Below are 13,453 nucleotides of genomic sequence, written 5' to 3' on the forward strand. Positions count from 1 at the left end.
TGGTCCCTGTGTTGTTAGTGGGCCAGTATGGGGCTGCCTTGGGCTTGGGTTGAGTCAAACCAGGCATTTGCCAGAGCTGTGGTAGCACCAAACTGCAGTGTGTGGTTCCTGTGTCATCCTCCTAAGAAGGGTTTGTTGATGGGTGGGGACTGCTGTCAGACCAGATGTCTGCCCCCAGCCCACTGCTGGGTCCACAGTTGGAGAGGTGTGTATGGTTCTCTTCCCCTCTCCTTGGGGCAGGAGTCACTTTGGTGTGGTGCTGGCTCCTTTTGGGGCTGCTTGCACACTGCCTTGTTTGTAGCATTGCTTTGGATGGACTGCCAAGGGCACATTGGAGGGGGATGGGTCCATTGGAGAACATAGGGGCAGGGTGCATGGTACCAACAAGGTGCAGGAGGGGATCTGCAGTTGCCTGGGAAAAAATCCCACTGATGCTGGGTTGGAGGGGGTGAATCCACAGAAGAGCATGTGGGATAGGGCATACTGTTAGCAAGCTAGGTGGAGAGTGTTTGAACTGTGCTGGTTCTGGCAGATGTCTCTGTATCTAGGTTGGGAAGTAGGAGAGAGAAATATCATGTCAGTTCTTTTGTTCTTGGAGAAGTCTCCCAAAGACTTCTCTGTCCCTTCAGCACACACTCTGAGATTAGTAAATAAATCTCTCTCCTGTACACCCCAGACATTTTTCAAACTGCTGCTTCTGTGCCGTATCTCGAAAGGACTGTTTGTTATGCTGTCTCTTTAAGAGCAGGGACTCAGTTTCCTATCACCCTGTGACTCTCCCAGAGCTGAGTCTGCTGATTTTTAAAGTTCCAGGTGTTAAACCCACTAATTGTAAGAACACACAAACTTAGACCCTTCTGATTTTTAAAGCCAAATGTTATGAAAAGTCATCTTCCCAGTGTAGTTCCCTGGGTCTGAGGTACCAGTATGTGGTCTGTTCCTCTCCCCTCTCCATGCCCATGATGTCCTATTCTCCCAGGGACAATCCCATGAGTCAGTTTGGCTCCTGATTCTGTTTCCACCCTTCCTACCCTCTTCTCTACAGTTAGCTGTGGAGAGTCTGTTCTGCCAGCCTTTGGGTCATTTTCTGAGTTATTTATATTGATGTGGGTGTTCTCTGGGTGTATCCATAGGACAAGGTGAGCCTAGGACCTTCCTCCTCTGCCATATTCCCTGGAAGTTCAAGATTAGTTTTTGTATTTTTTAAAATCTGGGAGGAAACCAAAAGAAGAATAAATTATATGAAATTTGAATTTCAGTGTCATAAAGTTTTATTGGAACATAGCCATACGGATTCATTTACATGTTGTCTATGGCTGCTTTCACCCTACAGTGCAGAGCAGTTGTAACAGAGATGAATGACCTGCAAAGTGTAAAACATTTACTATCTAGACCTTTACAGAAAATGTTAGATGACATGATGATCACATGTTTATTCTCTTTTACCCTACTAATTATCAGGTAGGATGCTTTCAGCTGCAAGTAACAGAAATTATGACCCAAACTTGTTTAAGGAATATGAACATTTATTATCACATGTAGACAGTCTCTAGGGATGGTATAGTCATTCTTCATGTCTTATTCTCCTGGCTTTGCATCCAATGTTGTTTGTCTTTGCTCTTAAATGTCCTCCCTGCCCAGACAGATTCTTTTGATTTTGATTTTCTTTGTCTCTAAAATAAAATTTCTCTGACAACACAAGTAGAATTATTTGCAGGGATTGGTTTCTAGGGATTTTGTATATTTATGCTTTAGCAAATGTAGTTTAAGAACATGTTAATCTGGGCACCTGGGTGGCTCAGTCAGTTAAGCGTCTGCCTTTGGCTCAGGTCATGATCCCCGGGTCCTGGGATCAAGTCCCGCATCAGGCTCCCAGCTCCGTGGGGGTCTGCTTCTCCCTTTGCCCCTCTCCCACTCATGCTCTTGCTCTCTCTCTCTCTCTCAAATAAATTCTTTTTTTTTTTTTTTAAAGAACATGTTAATCTGATTTCCAAGTACATGATCATGTGGGTGGACACTTCATGCCATATGCAAATGGTCATGTCACATATGCAATGACACACACACTGAGATCTTTGAAAATGTCCTCATGGTAAGATATTTAATATAACCATGAAACTTTCCAAACCTTTCTGTGTCTCCCTGATGTTTTCTGTCTTAAAGATTACTTTAGTGGCTGGGCTTTTTAGGAACAGTACTTGAGAAGCTTTTTAGGCACTGATGGCCTTGTGAATGAAAATGTCAATGAGGAAGGGCCTGAAGTGCTGGCCAAGTGTGATGATAATCTTTTCATTTTTGTCACCTGATATCCAGTCAATTTCCTGAGGGATATAACCCTCATCTAGCACAGAGTAGAGCTGAAAGAGTGACAAAAGAGTAGCTATGTTTTTTCCACCCAATCTAAATGTGTCTGTCTGCATCCACAAGCAAATGTTTCTTAAAAATTTCAGTTGCATGGGGCGCCTGGGTGGCTCAGTCAGTTAAGGGTCCACCTTCGGCCCAGGTCATGATCTCAAGGTCCTGGGATCAGGCTCTATGCTCAGCGGGGAGTCTGCTTCTCCTTTTCCCCCCTCACTCATGCTCTCTGTCTCTCAAATGAATAAATACTCAAAAAAATTCCAGTTCCATGAAGATCAAAAAAGTTTAGTGCTAATAAAAAAATTTTTAACTCAAAGGCAATGATTAATATTTTTAAAAAGAATATTCTATCATTTAAAATACTCATCCATCTAGATTATTTTTGACTGGAACATCTTACACTTTAGGGTAGGTTATCTGTTCATATGAAATATCAAATGTAAAGGTTTCATTGGAATTTATAAAAAGGAACATTTCTTGTGAAAAAGGGAATAAAACTTATTTTAAATTAAAAGGCTCAAATCTAGAAATCTAAATGAAGTTGAAAATAAAATAACCAAAAATGAGAGAATAGAGATCTCATTAAAAGTCCTTTAATATCAGCCTGAATTTCTGAAGAATGTAAAATAATTACATACTTTTTGCAAGTTTGGGTAAGTATTCGATCCACTGGTGCAGTGTAGAGTTTCCCAGGAGGTAAAAGAATTTTCAAACAGTCATTTATTTCAATTGTATTTATCTGAATCTGGTTATAAAATATTGTAATCTACCTTCTTTCTGAAGTATACCTACCAGGGACAGGAATCTTCATTCTGACTTGGTACTTGTCTTTTATTTTTTCACTCTCTAGTAACAGAAACACTTGTGGTAAGTGATTTTATTGGCATAAATTAAATATCTAACCTTTCTTTGTCCTTCCCTTTGTTGATTTCTTTCTCTCTTCCTCAAACTCCTATTTCCTAATTCCTTCCCTTCCTCTTACTATTTTTTGATCACCAGCTTTGTTTTAGCCACTTCTACTCATTCATTTGAGAGATGAGTCATTTTGACTCCTTCTTGTCCATTTTCTCCCATAGTTAGCCCTTTGTCTGTAAGTTGAATATTAGTGTTCTAAAAAATTGGTGTCCTTGCACCAAGCTACTTACCTTTGTTCCATTAATGAAGCAGTTTTATTTTCTCTATGAAATTTTTTTCCATAGGAATATTTTTGTTAAAACCTAGCTTAAAAATATAATACACCCATATTTTAAAAAATACCCAAACAGTAAAATACCTAGTTTGAGTAGTTTTGTGAAATCCTATTTTAAAAATAGGATTTCACAAAAAGTAACATACAGCAGACAACACAAACTAATATTTTGAGATTGTACATCAAGTTCCATTAGAATTACAGGCTCTGTTAGCACATGTCTGCCTTCCAAGGCATTATATGTAGCAATGCACCAAAAGTTTTGCTATGGCATAATGAAAATCATCAGATTTCTCACCCATCAAGTTTCCTTTTAACTCACTATGCCCCTCCCCATCCCCACTGAGTGAATGCCTTCTATTTTAGGTTTGTTACATAGCATTTCTGTACTGATACCATATTCTGTATTAGACAGGAAGCAAACAATAATGACTTAAAAATATAAATTTATTTATCCCTCACATAACAGTCCTAAAGTAAGCAGGCCGAGGCCAATATGATGTTCCATGGTTTCAAGGGCTCCAGTTCCTTCTGCCTTGTTCTGCCACTCTTTTTTTGGAGAAGGTATGATAATCTTAACTTTATTAGTTTCTTATAGCTTTACTGAGGTATAACTGACAAATAACTACATGTATTTAATGTATGCAGTTGGGTAAATTTGAACATATGCTTATACCCATGATACCATCATCACAAGGGACTATTTTTTTTTTTAAGATTTTATTTATTAGAGCGTGCATGAGTGGGAGGGTGGGGGGAGAGGTGGAGGGAGAGGGAGAAGCAGGCTCCCCGCTGAGCAGGGAACCTGACGCGGGGCTGAATCCCAGGACCCTGGGACCATGACCTGAGCTGAAGGCAGACACCCAATCGACTGAGCCACCCGGGCACCCCGTGGTGCTATTCTTAACATATGATATCAATCTCATGGTCTAACATGGCTCTTTGATCTCTCAGCATTATATCTAGAGTTTAATCAATAGGAAGGGGAGAGCAAGTTGTTTTACTCTTAAGGCATGACCTAGATGTTTCCCATAGCACTTCCACTCATAATCCTGGCCAAAATATAGTTACGGTCACCACTAGCTGCAAGGAAGACTATAGCCTTTAGGTGGGTGACCATGGGCCCAGATAACATAATGGTGTTTTGTTACCAACGAGGGAAGGGAGAATGGATACCGGGAGACCACACCCAGTCTCTGCTTTACTCTCCATGCTTAGTCCCCCATAAACCTTGCATTCCCTGGCTGTCTAGATCCACAGAATAGTCATACACATGGTTGTACTGTGTTTGTAACCTGTGGACAAAATGGAAAAATAGTGATGGTGGAAGAATTGGAAAATTCTGAAATAAGAATTTTTCAGGTAATCCTGGAATAGCTAAGTCCTGGTGATCTGGTTTGCTAAAGAGAGTTTCCATAATCCTATAATTATATTAAAATTTTAGTGTGACATGGTTGGGTTTCTGTGAGGTTTGATAGCATTGCACCCTGGATGACTGGATCTTGTTATCCTGGAATCTTAAGATCCATACACCCATCCTAATAATATAGTGGCATGCTTTGGTGAGAAGAGAGCCTTTAAGCTTATTATTGTAAACCATATCTTGTACAATATTTATGTGTCAAGGTATTCATTTTGCCAAGTGTCAAGCTAAGTGCTCTGAAAGACCATCAGATATATAACAAATTGTCTTATGATTAGTATTAACGCTTACTTAACAGTATATTAATAATAAGATTCCATTATATTTATTGATTAAAGATTACAGTAGAGAGACTAATGTCCCCCCAAAGATACCTGCATTCTAATCCCTGGGACCTGTGAATATGTTACCTTCCCTGGCAAAAGGGACTTTCCAGATATGATCATAGGTATGGATTTTGAGATGGGAGAGTATCCTGGATGATCCAGGTGGGACCAATCTAAATCTCATGTGTCCTCAAAAGTGGGAGAGGGAGGCAGAAGAGTGGGTCAGAAGGATGTGATGTGGGAACTTGACCTATTGTTGTAGCTTTGTAAAATGGTGGAGGGGGCTGTGAGGAGGAACAAGGGCACCTCTAGAAGCTGGAAAAGGCAAGGAAGCAGATTCTGCCCTAACATGGCTCTTTGATCTCCAGAAAAGAGTGCTGCCAATACTTTTATTTTAGCTCAGTGAGACAGATGTTTGACTACTAAACCACAGAACTGCAAGATGATATATTTTTATTGTTTTAAGCCATTTTCACACCTTTCAACATCAAGTCATCCCATCCAACAACTTTTATAGAAATAGAAGAAAAAAGCCCCTTAGTTTATCACTTAGTAACATTAAACATCTCTTTCTGTAGATCATGCACATTTTAAAATTTTTTAAATTTTTTTAAAAATTTTATTTATTTATTTGAGATAGAGTGAGAGAGAGCACAGGCAGGGTGGAGGGGCAGACGGAGAAGCAGGCTCCCGGCTGAGCAGGGAGTCCGATGCAGGGCTTGGTCCCAGGACCTCAAGATCATGACCTGAGCTGAAGGTAGACAATGGACTGAGCCACCCAGGCGCCCCTAGATCATACACATTTTGTTAAATTTGTGAAATAGCTTTTCAGAGCACAAAGTGGATCATATCACTCTCTTCCTTAGTTGATTTTTGTAGCTTTCAAAAGCTTACTGAATGAACCCTAAAATTCTCAGCATGGTCATTTAGTTTCTTCCTTTCTTTCTAGCCTCCTCTTTTGCTATGGTCCACTAAATACTCTCACTCCATTGGCCTACTGAACAAAGTTCATGGTGATTTTGCTTACGAGTAGAGTTATCAGATAAAAAAAATACAGGATACCAAATTAAATTTGAATTATTTCTAATGAGGAATAACTTAGTGTATTTTCCATGCAGTATTTACTCTTTATCTTATGTAATATGCATAAACAATTTGAAATTACTCAAATTTAACTTATACCCTTGATGATTATTTGCTAAACCTGGCAACCCTACTCGTGATCTTTATGAGTTTTCTCTTTCACTTCATTCTCTGTCTACAGATATCCTTCAGGGCTAAGTCAAATATCAACTTTAACATAAGCCCTTGCCTTTTTACTTTCTTCATAGAATTGGTAGGTTGAATGTCTTTCGGATTGCAACCTTGCTGAACATTTATTTTTCTCCATTTGCCCGTAATTCATCATACCTATTAGAACCTTAATAAACATTTGAAGAATACATGACTAAATATTAGGCAATTAATCATTAGTTGAAATAAATCTCAAAATGAATGTTATTGGTAAACTCAGATAGGCTTTGTAGAAAGTTATTTTAAAGCCAAGTATAAACATTATTCTTTCATAAGAAACATGGCTTTGCATTTGCCACTAAAACACATTTAATAAAAAGGACACTCCATATAAAATTGCTAAGTGCATAAACTAAAGGTTAGGAAGTTATGCCAACAGAGAATTAGGATAACCAAACCAAAGTGTTCCTATTCTGAAGCTGTGGGTAACCATCAAAGACATTTGCACAGTGCCCCAGACAGATCACTGACTCTAGGAGATGGACTACCATGTTTAAATATGAATGTAGAATACTAACGCTTTACCCTTTTGGATAAACAACTATAAAAATCTGTTATAAAAAGAAATTGAAATAATTTCCTTGAGCTGATTTCTCTCTTTAAAATCCAAAGTGACTGACATCACAAATACCTGCTAGGAATTGTGCTCCAGGAAATCCACGATTACTAGGATTCATATTGATAAACTTACCCCTGCATAAGAATGTCTCTTGGAAGACCCATGCCAAGCACCACCCACCACAGGACAGAACAAACTTACTATTACATTGGAGATGTCCTTGAGTTTAGGAGGTTTCACCATTTCAACTCCCACACTGAACCTTCAGAAAATAAGATAACAAATTAGCCTTCTGTCTGTCCATACAATACAGGTAATAGAAGTCTTTTGCTTGTGAGGAAAAATTAATTTAAAATTTTCTACGAGTGAAAAATGTTGTGAATTTTGTATGTATTGGGCATTGTATATGGATTAGCATTTTGGAAAACTGTCTACCTTTCTGAGAGCACTTGAAGTCCAGGGCCACTCTGCTTATCTGCCCCATGCGATCAGTGTGTCCTGGGATTTTCAATTCAAAATATTTAATAAGCAAGTTCTCTTCTTTCATTGTTTCTGCATCACTTAGTGAAGTTCATGTAATAGTTTTCTTGGATTACTGTGAGCCTCTAATTAACCAAGCTGTCTCAGTTTTATCCCACCTACATTCTTCCATACAGCTGCCTAAACACCCTTTCTAATTGCAAATGCAACTGCATTCATTACTATTTAAAATCCCAGTGACTTACTTAAGGACTTCAGGCTCCTTAGCATAGTATGCAGACCTTTTTCCACAGGGTTCCTGCTGCTTTATTTACATTTCTTGCTATGCTTACCTTCTATTTTTCCTAGAAACTCACCTTCTGATGATTGTGAACTATATCAAGGAAGGTAGTGCATTTGCCTGATTCACGGCTATCTCCCTAATATCTTCAGAGAGGCTGGCAAAAAGTCATGTTTAGTCTGATGCATGAATAAATATACTTTGCATTTCTTTCCTCCAGCTGATGACTCTTCCTGCTTCAAAGCTCTTATCCTCCTTTTGACTCACTGTTTCAAACCTGTGTATGTGTATATGTAAAAGGGATGTAGGAGGAATGGGGATCCAGGTTCCAGGTATAACAAATATAAGTGGTACTTAACTCTCTGCTGTACATGACTCTCAGGTTCAATTCAGGAAAAAAGGAAGAGATCACATTTTCATCCTTACTGTGACTTTAGGCATAAGAATGGCTAGTGGGTAGGAAAAGATTTGGTGAGATGCACCATCAGAGATCAAAGGGAAAGAACAGAAACCCAACTGAGCTTTTACTTATTTCAGAAGGGAGTCAGGGACTACAGATCAACACTTGGGTAGCTACATGAAATTTGGAATGCATGTTATTTTTTCCATATTTGCTATCCATATTTTACTTCCTCTTGGCATATTTTTTGAAAGCTTAAGGGAAGAAGGTAGCATTCCACTCTGTTGTCAAGCTTAGGGAAAATGAGTCCTCAGGATCAAAATGGATGGTAGCAGAATGGAAAGGAAGAGGAATCGGACTGAGCTTCTGAAACTTAAAGTTAGCAAAGGAGCAAAAGAATCTGGAGCTGATAAATTGTCTCAGGGCTTGGCCCACGGGTTCTGCATTTGTGGTGGTAGAGAGTTACCCTTTGCAAAATGGCTCATGAAGAGATCATGATAGTTCGTTCTAAGCAATGAAGTTTTCCAGCTTAACGGAGAACTGGTAGACCAAGGAGTGAGCATCTGTTTGTGAGCAAGGGAAGAAAGATATAGAATTGATGCAGCCATGATTGATGAGAGAAATATGCTTATATCCCAGTTTGTGGAGGCCTGTTAACTGGGGGCTTTTAAGAATCACTACATCACAATTTGGTGACTATGGACTCCTTCAACCTGAGCAGCACATGCTGAGGAGAGTCTGATCTTGAGATCAACTGGAGATGACCAGTAGGAGTTGGCTTTTGGGAAAGATTACTCAGGATGCATTGTGGACAGCGGATTAGAGATGGTAGGATTGTTGGGAGGGAAGCTATGACAAGTAGTCTAAATGAGGTGATAATGATCTGAACTCAGCAGTACTAGGCATGGAGAGAAATGAATGAATGCAAAAGATACTTAAGAGGTGGAATCTACATAATAGGACATGGGGATGAAGGCACATGGATGTCCATTTTATCAGAGAATCCTTTTTTGGTGTAACATTTTAAACACATATCAGAATACTTTCACCCTGAACATATTTTGTAAACCTAGGTCTACAGTAAAAGACATGATTGAATCTGAGAATACTGATCATAATGGGAAAGTAAAAGTACATATAACACAGAGTTCCACTTTGGGCAGTCCTCTGTTAGTGAACATTTTGGTGAGAATGCCGATCTTGGCAGTGGGAGTCATAAAAAGGGATCTCACAAACACGTCACAGGTCTCACCAGACCTTGAGTAGAAGAGGCATCTGAAAATGTCATGTTCAATATTAATTGAGATGGGCAATATAGCTCTGCCCATGGGAACTTCTCAGAGTGTTTAAAAGTATATTTATGTGTGAAAAAGGCTTTATTCCTTGACAGTAAGATAAGAATCTCTCAATTCTGGATGGTCATGTGAATCAGGGCCTCACAGGGTGTGTGCTGAGGTCTCACGCAGTTCAGCACTTGAGTTTAGGGTCAGGCCATATTCAGTGAAGACATGAGTGGTGCCATTAACAAATTTACCTTTGAAAATAACCCTGTCATGGCCTTGGTTCCTTGCCCTCCAGAGAGCAGATACTCCTTCACTGGGGTGGATGATCAGGAGGACAGAGACCTGGCCTTCCCAGAACAGAGTGAGCCTGACAAGGTAGGTGCCATTGTGTTAAGTCTGTCACCTTTCCTGCAGTGTCTGCTTTTAGAGATGGGGACGACATCCTGGCCCTCGGTAAACACCACCTACTTTCCTTCCTGCATCCCAAGTGGTCCCTCCCCTCTAGTCGGATGTCTAGCTGATCTCCCCCTACAGTAGGTGTCTCAAGGCTGGAGGATGTTGGCTGTGCTGTGTGCAGCACTGGTAGTGGTGTTCATGTGGGTGAAAGGTCTGGGTGGGATCAGCTGGTTTAGTTTCTCCATGATTCCCTTTATTCTTTGCTCAGTCTCTATTGGTGGCTTTAATGGGCTCAGTGATATTTTAGGGTATGAGGACTTCATGGAGGTATTCCAGTGATGGAAGGAGATAGGTAAGTTTAGACCAGACCAAAACTGAAATTACAAGGTATGTGACATAATGAAATGAACCAAGTCATTTTACTTATGAATTTGAATGTTTATTTACCTATCATCGTGTTATTTAAACTCTGATAATGTTGAATGACATGTAAACATTTTGTAAATTAAAAATTATTTTTTAATTGTAGTTGATATACAATATTATATTACCATCAGGTATATAACATAGTGATTTACCCATTCTTTACATTACAAAATGTTCACCAAAATCAGTATAATCATGTGTCAACACATGAAGTCATTACAGTATTATTGACCATTTTCCCTAAGCTGTCCTTTTCATCCCCATGACTTATTTATAACTGGAAGATCGTACTTCTTAATCCCCTTTATCTGTTTCACTTATCCTTACTCTGCCCTCTCCACAAGGCAATAAATAGTTTGCTCATTTGTTTATGAAATTATATGATATTTGTCTTTCTCTGTTTGGTTTAATTCATTTAGCATAATACCCTCTAGTTCCATCCATGTTGATGCAAATGGCAAGATTTCATTCTTTTTCATGACTGAGTAATACTCTCTTTTGTATGTACATCATATGTCCTTTATCCATTCATCAGTCGGTGGACACTTAGGTTGCTCCCATATCTTGGGTCATGTAAATAATGCTTCAATAAACGTAGGGGTGCATACATCTTTTTGAATTAAGGTTTTCTTTTTTTTTACAGGTAAATAACCAGAAGTGGAATTACAGAATAGTATTTCTATTTTTAAATTTCAAGGAATCTCCCTACTGTTTTGTGTAGTGGATGCACCCAATTTATATTTTCACCAACAGTGCAGTAAACTACCTTTTGCTTCACATCTCTGTCAACACTTATTTCTTGTCTTTTTGATACTAGCTACTCTGATAGGTGTGAGGTGATATCTCATTGTGGTTTTGGTTTGCATTTCCCTGATGATTAGTGATATTGAGCATCTTTTCCTGTGTCCACTGTCCATCCATATGTCTTCTTTGAAAAATGTCTATTCAGGTTCTTTGCCCATTTTTTTTTAATTTTAATTTTTTTTTAAGATTTTTTTTTTTTTTTTTTATTAGAGCATGTGTGTGTGCATGTGCACGAGCAGGGAGCCCTATGCCCAGGACTCCAGGGTCATGACCTGAGCTGAAGGCAGACACTTAACGGACTGAGCCAACTGGGCACCCCTCTCTGCCCATTTTTAACTAGATTATCATATTTGGTATTGTGTGAGTTCTTTATATATTTTGAATATTAATACTTTGTAGGATATATCATTTGCTAATATCTTCTCCCATTAAATTGGTTGCTTTTCATTTTGTTGATAGTTTCCATCACTGGGCAAAATCTTTCTGGCTTGACATAGTCTCAGTGGTTTATTTTTGCTGTGTTTCCCTTACCTGAGGAGACATATCCATAAAATGTTGCTTGTTTTGTTTTAGATGTTTTTGCTTGTTTTGTTTTAGATGTTTTATGGTTTCAGATCTTACAGTTAGGTCTTTAATCCATTTTGAATTTATTTTTGTGTATGGTGTAAGAAAGTGGTCCAGTTTTCCCAATACCGTTTATTGAAGAGACTGTTTTCCCCATTGTATACTCTTGCCTCTTTTCTCATAGATTAATTTACCATGAAAGTGTAGATTTATTTCTGGGGTCTAGATCCTCTTCCCTTGATATATGTATTTATATTTGTGCCAGTACCATACTGTTCTGACTACTGTAGCTTTGTAATATATCTTGAAATCTGGAATTCTGGTACCTCTAGCTTGGTTCTTTCTCAAAATTGCTTTTGCAGTTTGGGGACTTTTGTGGTTCCATGCAAGTTTTAGGATTGTATGTTCTAGTTCTATGAAAAAAACTATTGGTATTTTGATTAGGATTGCATGGAAACTATAGATTGCTTTGGGTAGAATGCATGGTTTAAAAATACTCTTCCAATCCATTAACATGATTTATCTTTTCATGTTTGTGTCACCTTTAATTACTTCCTCAGTGTCTTATAGTTTTCAAGTATAGGTCTTTCACTTGGTTAAATTTTTTCCTAGGTATTTTATTCTTTTTAATGCAATTATAAGTAGGATTATATTAAATTTTCTGCTAGTTTGTTATTAGTGTATAGATATGCAGATTTCTATATATCAATTTTGTACCCTCAATTTTGATGAATTCACTTATTTTAGTAGTTGAAATCTTTAAGGTTTCTATATATGGTATCATGTCACCTAGAAATAGTGGCAGTTTTGCTTCTTCCTTAGCAATTTAGATAACTGTTATTTCTTATTCTTCTCTAATTGTTGCAGCTAGTACTTCCAGTAGTATGTTGAATAAAAGAGATGAGACTGGACATCCTTGTCTTGTTCCTGATTTTAGAGGAAAGGCTTTAGTTTTTCAACAGTGAGTGTGATATTAGCTGAGAACTTGTCATGTATTTCCTTTATTATGTTGAAGTATATTTCCTCTAAACCTACTTTGTTTTTATCATGGACGGATGTTGAATTTTGTCAAGTGCTTTATCTGCATCTATTGAGATGATCATATGGATTTTTTTTTTTAAGAGAGTGCAAGTGATGGGGGAGGGGCATAGGAAGAGGGAGAAACAATCTTAAGGAGGCTCCATGCTCAGCATGGAGCCCAATGTGGGGCTCCATCTCACAATGCTGAGATCATGACCTGAGCTGAAATCAAGAGTTAGACTCTTAATCAACTGAACCACCCAGGCTCCCCGATCATTCATTTTTGTTAATGTGGTATACCACATTGATGACTTGCTGTACTGAATAATCCTTGGAATAAATCTCACTTAAACATAGTGAATGAAGCTCTTACTGTTTGTGGATATGGTTTACAAATATTTTGAGGATTTTTGCAGCTATGTTCATCAGGGATATTGGCCTATATTTTTGTTGTGTATTTGTCTAATTTTGGTATCAAGGTAATGCTGGCCTCATAAAATGAACTTGGTAGTTTTCCTTCCATTTCTATTTTTTTGGAATAGTTTGGGAAGAATCGGTTAACTCTTTAAATGTTTGGTAGAATTCTGTGAATCCATCGGGTTCTGGACTTTTGCTTGTTGGGAGAATTTTTGATTACCAGCTCAATTTCATC

The 13,453-nt window shown here is 38.3% G+C and overlaps 1 protein-coding gene across 1 annotated transcript in view; it reads right to left on the bottom strand.

The window, feature by feature from the left end:
* Positions 1 to 1,751: 1,751 nt before the first annotated feature.
* NXPE1 (neurexophilin and PC-esterase domain family member 1) overlaps positions 1,752 to 13,453 on the bottom strand; it is a 70,576-nt gene continuing 58,874 nt past the window's right edge. Inside the window, 14 exon segments of the mRNA XM_035722839.1 lie at positions 1,752 to 1,775; positions 1,978 to 2,020; positions 2,022 to 2,088; positions 2,091 to 2,138; positions 2,141 to 2,363; positions 2,365 to 2,446; positions 2,619 to 2,649; positions 2,997 to 3,067; positions 3,069 to 3,204; positions 7,346 to 7,404; positions 9,643 to 9,774; positions 9,776 to 9,981; positions 9,983 to 10,120; positions 10,122 to 10,361. Of these exon segments, the coding sequence (XP_035578732.1) occupies positions 1,752 to 1,775; positions 1,978 to 2,020; positions 2,022 to 2,088; positions 2,091 to 2,138; positions 2,141 to 2,363; positions 2,365 to 2,446; positions 2,619 to 2,649; positions 2,997 to 3,067; positions 3,069 to 3,204; positions 7,346 to 7,404; positions 9,643 to 9,774; positions 9,776 to 9,981; positions 9,983 to 10,120; positions 10,122 to 10,361 (1,500 nt within the window).

Source organism: Zalophus californianus, chromosome 11, assembly GCF_009762305.2.
Source record: "Zalophus californianus isolate mZalCal1 chromosome 11, mZalCal1.pri.v2, whole genome shotgun sequence".
Lineage (NCBI taxonomy): Eukaryota > Metazoa > Chordata > Mammalia > Carnivora > Otariidae > Zalophus > Zalophus californianus.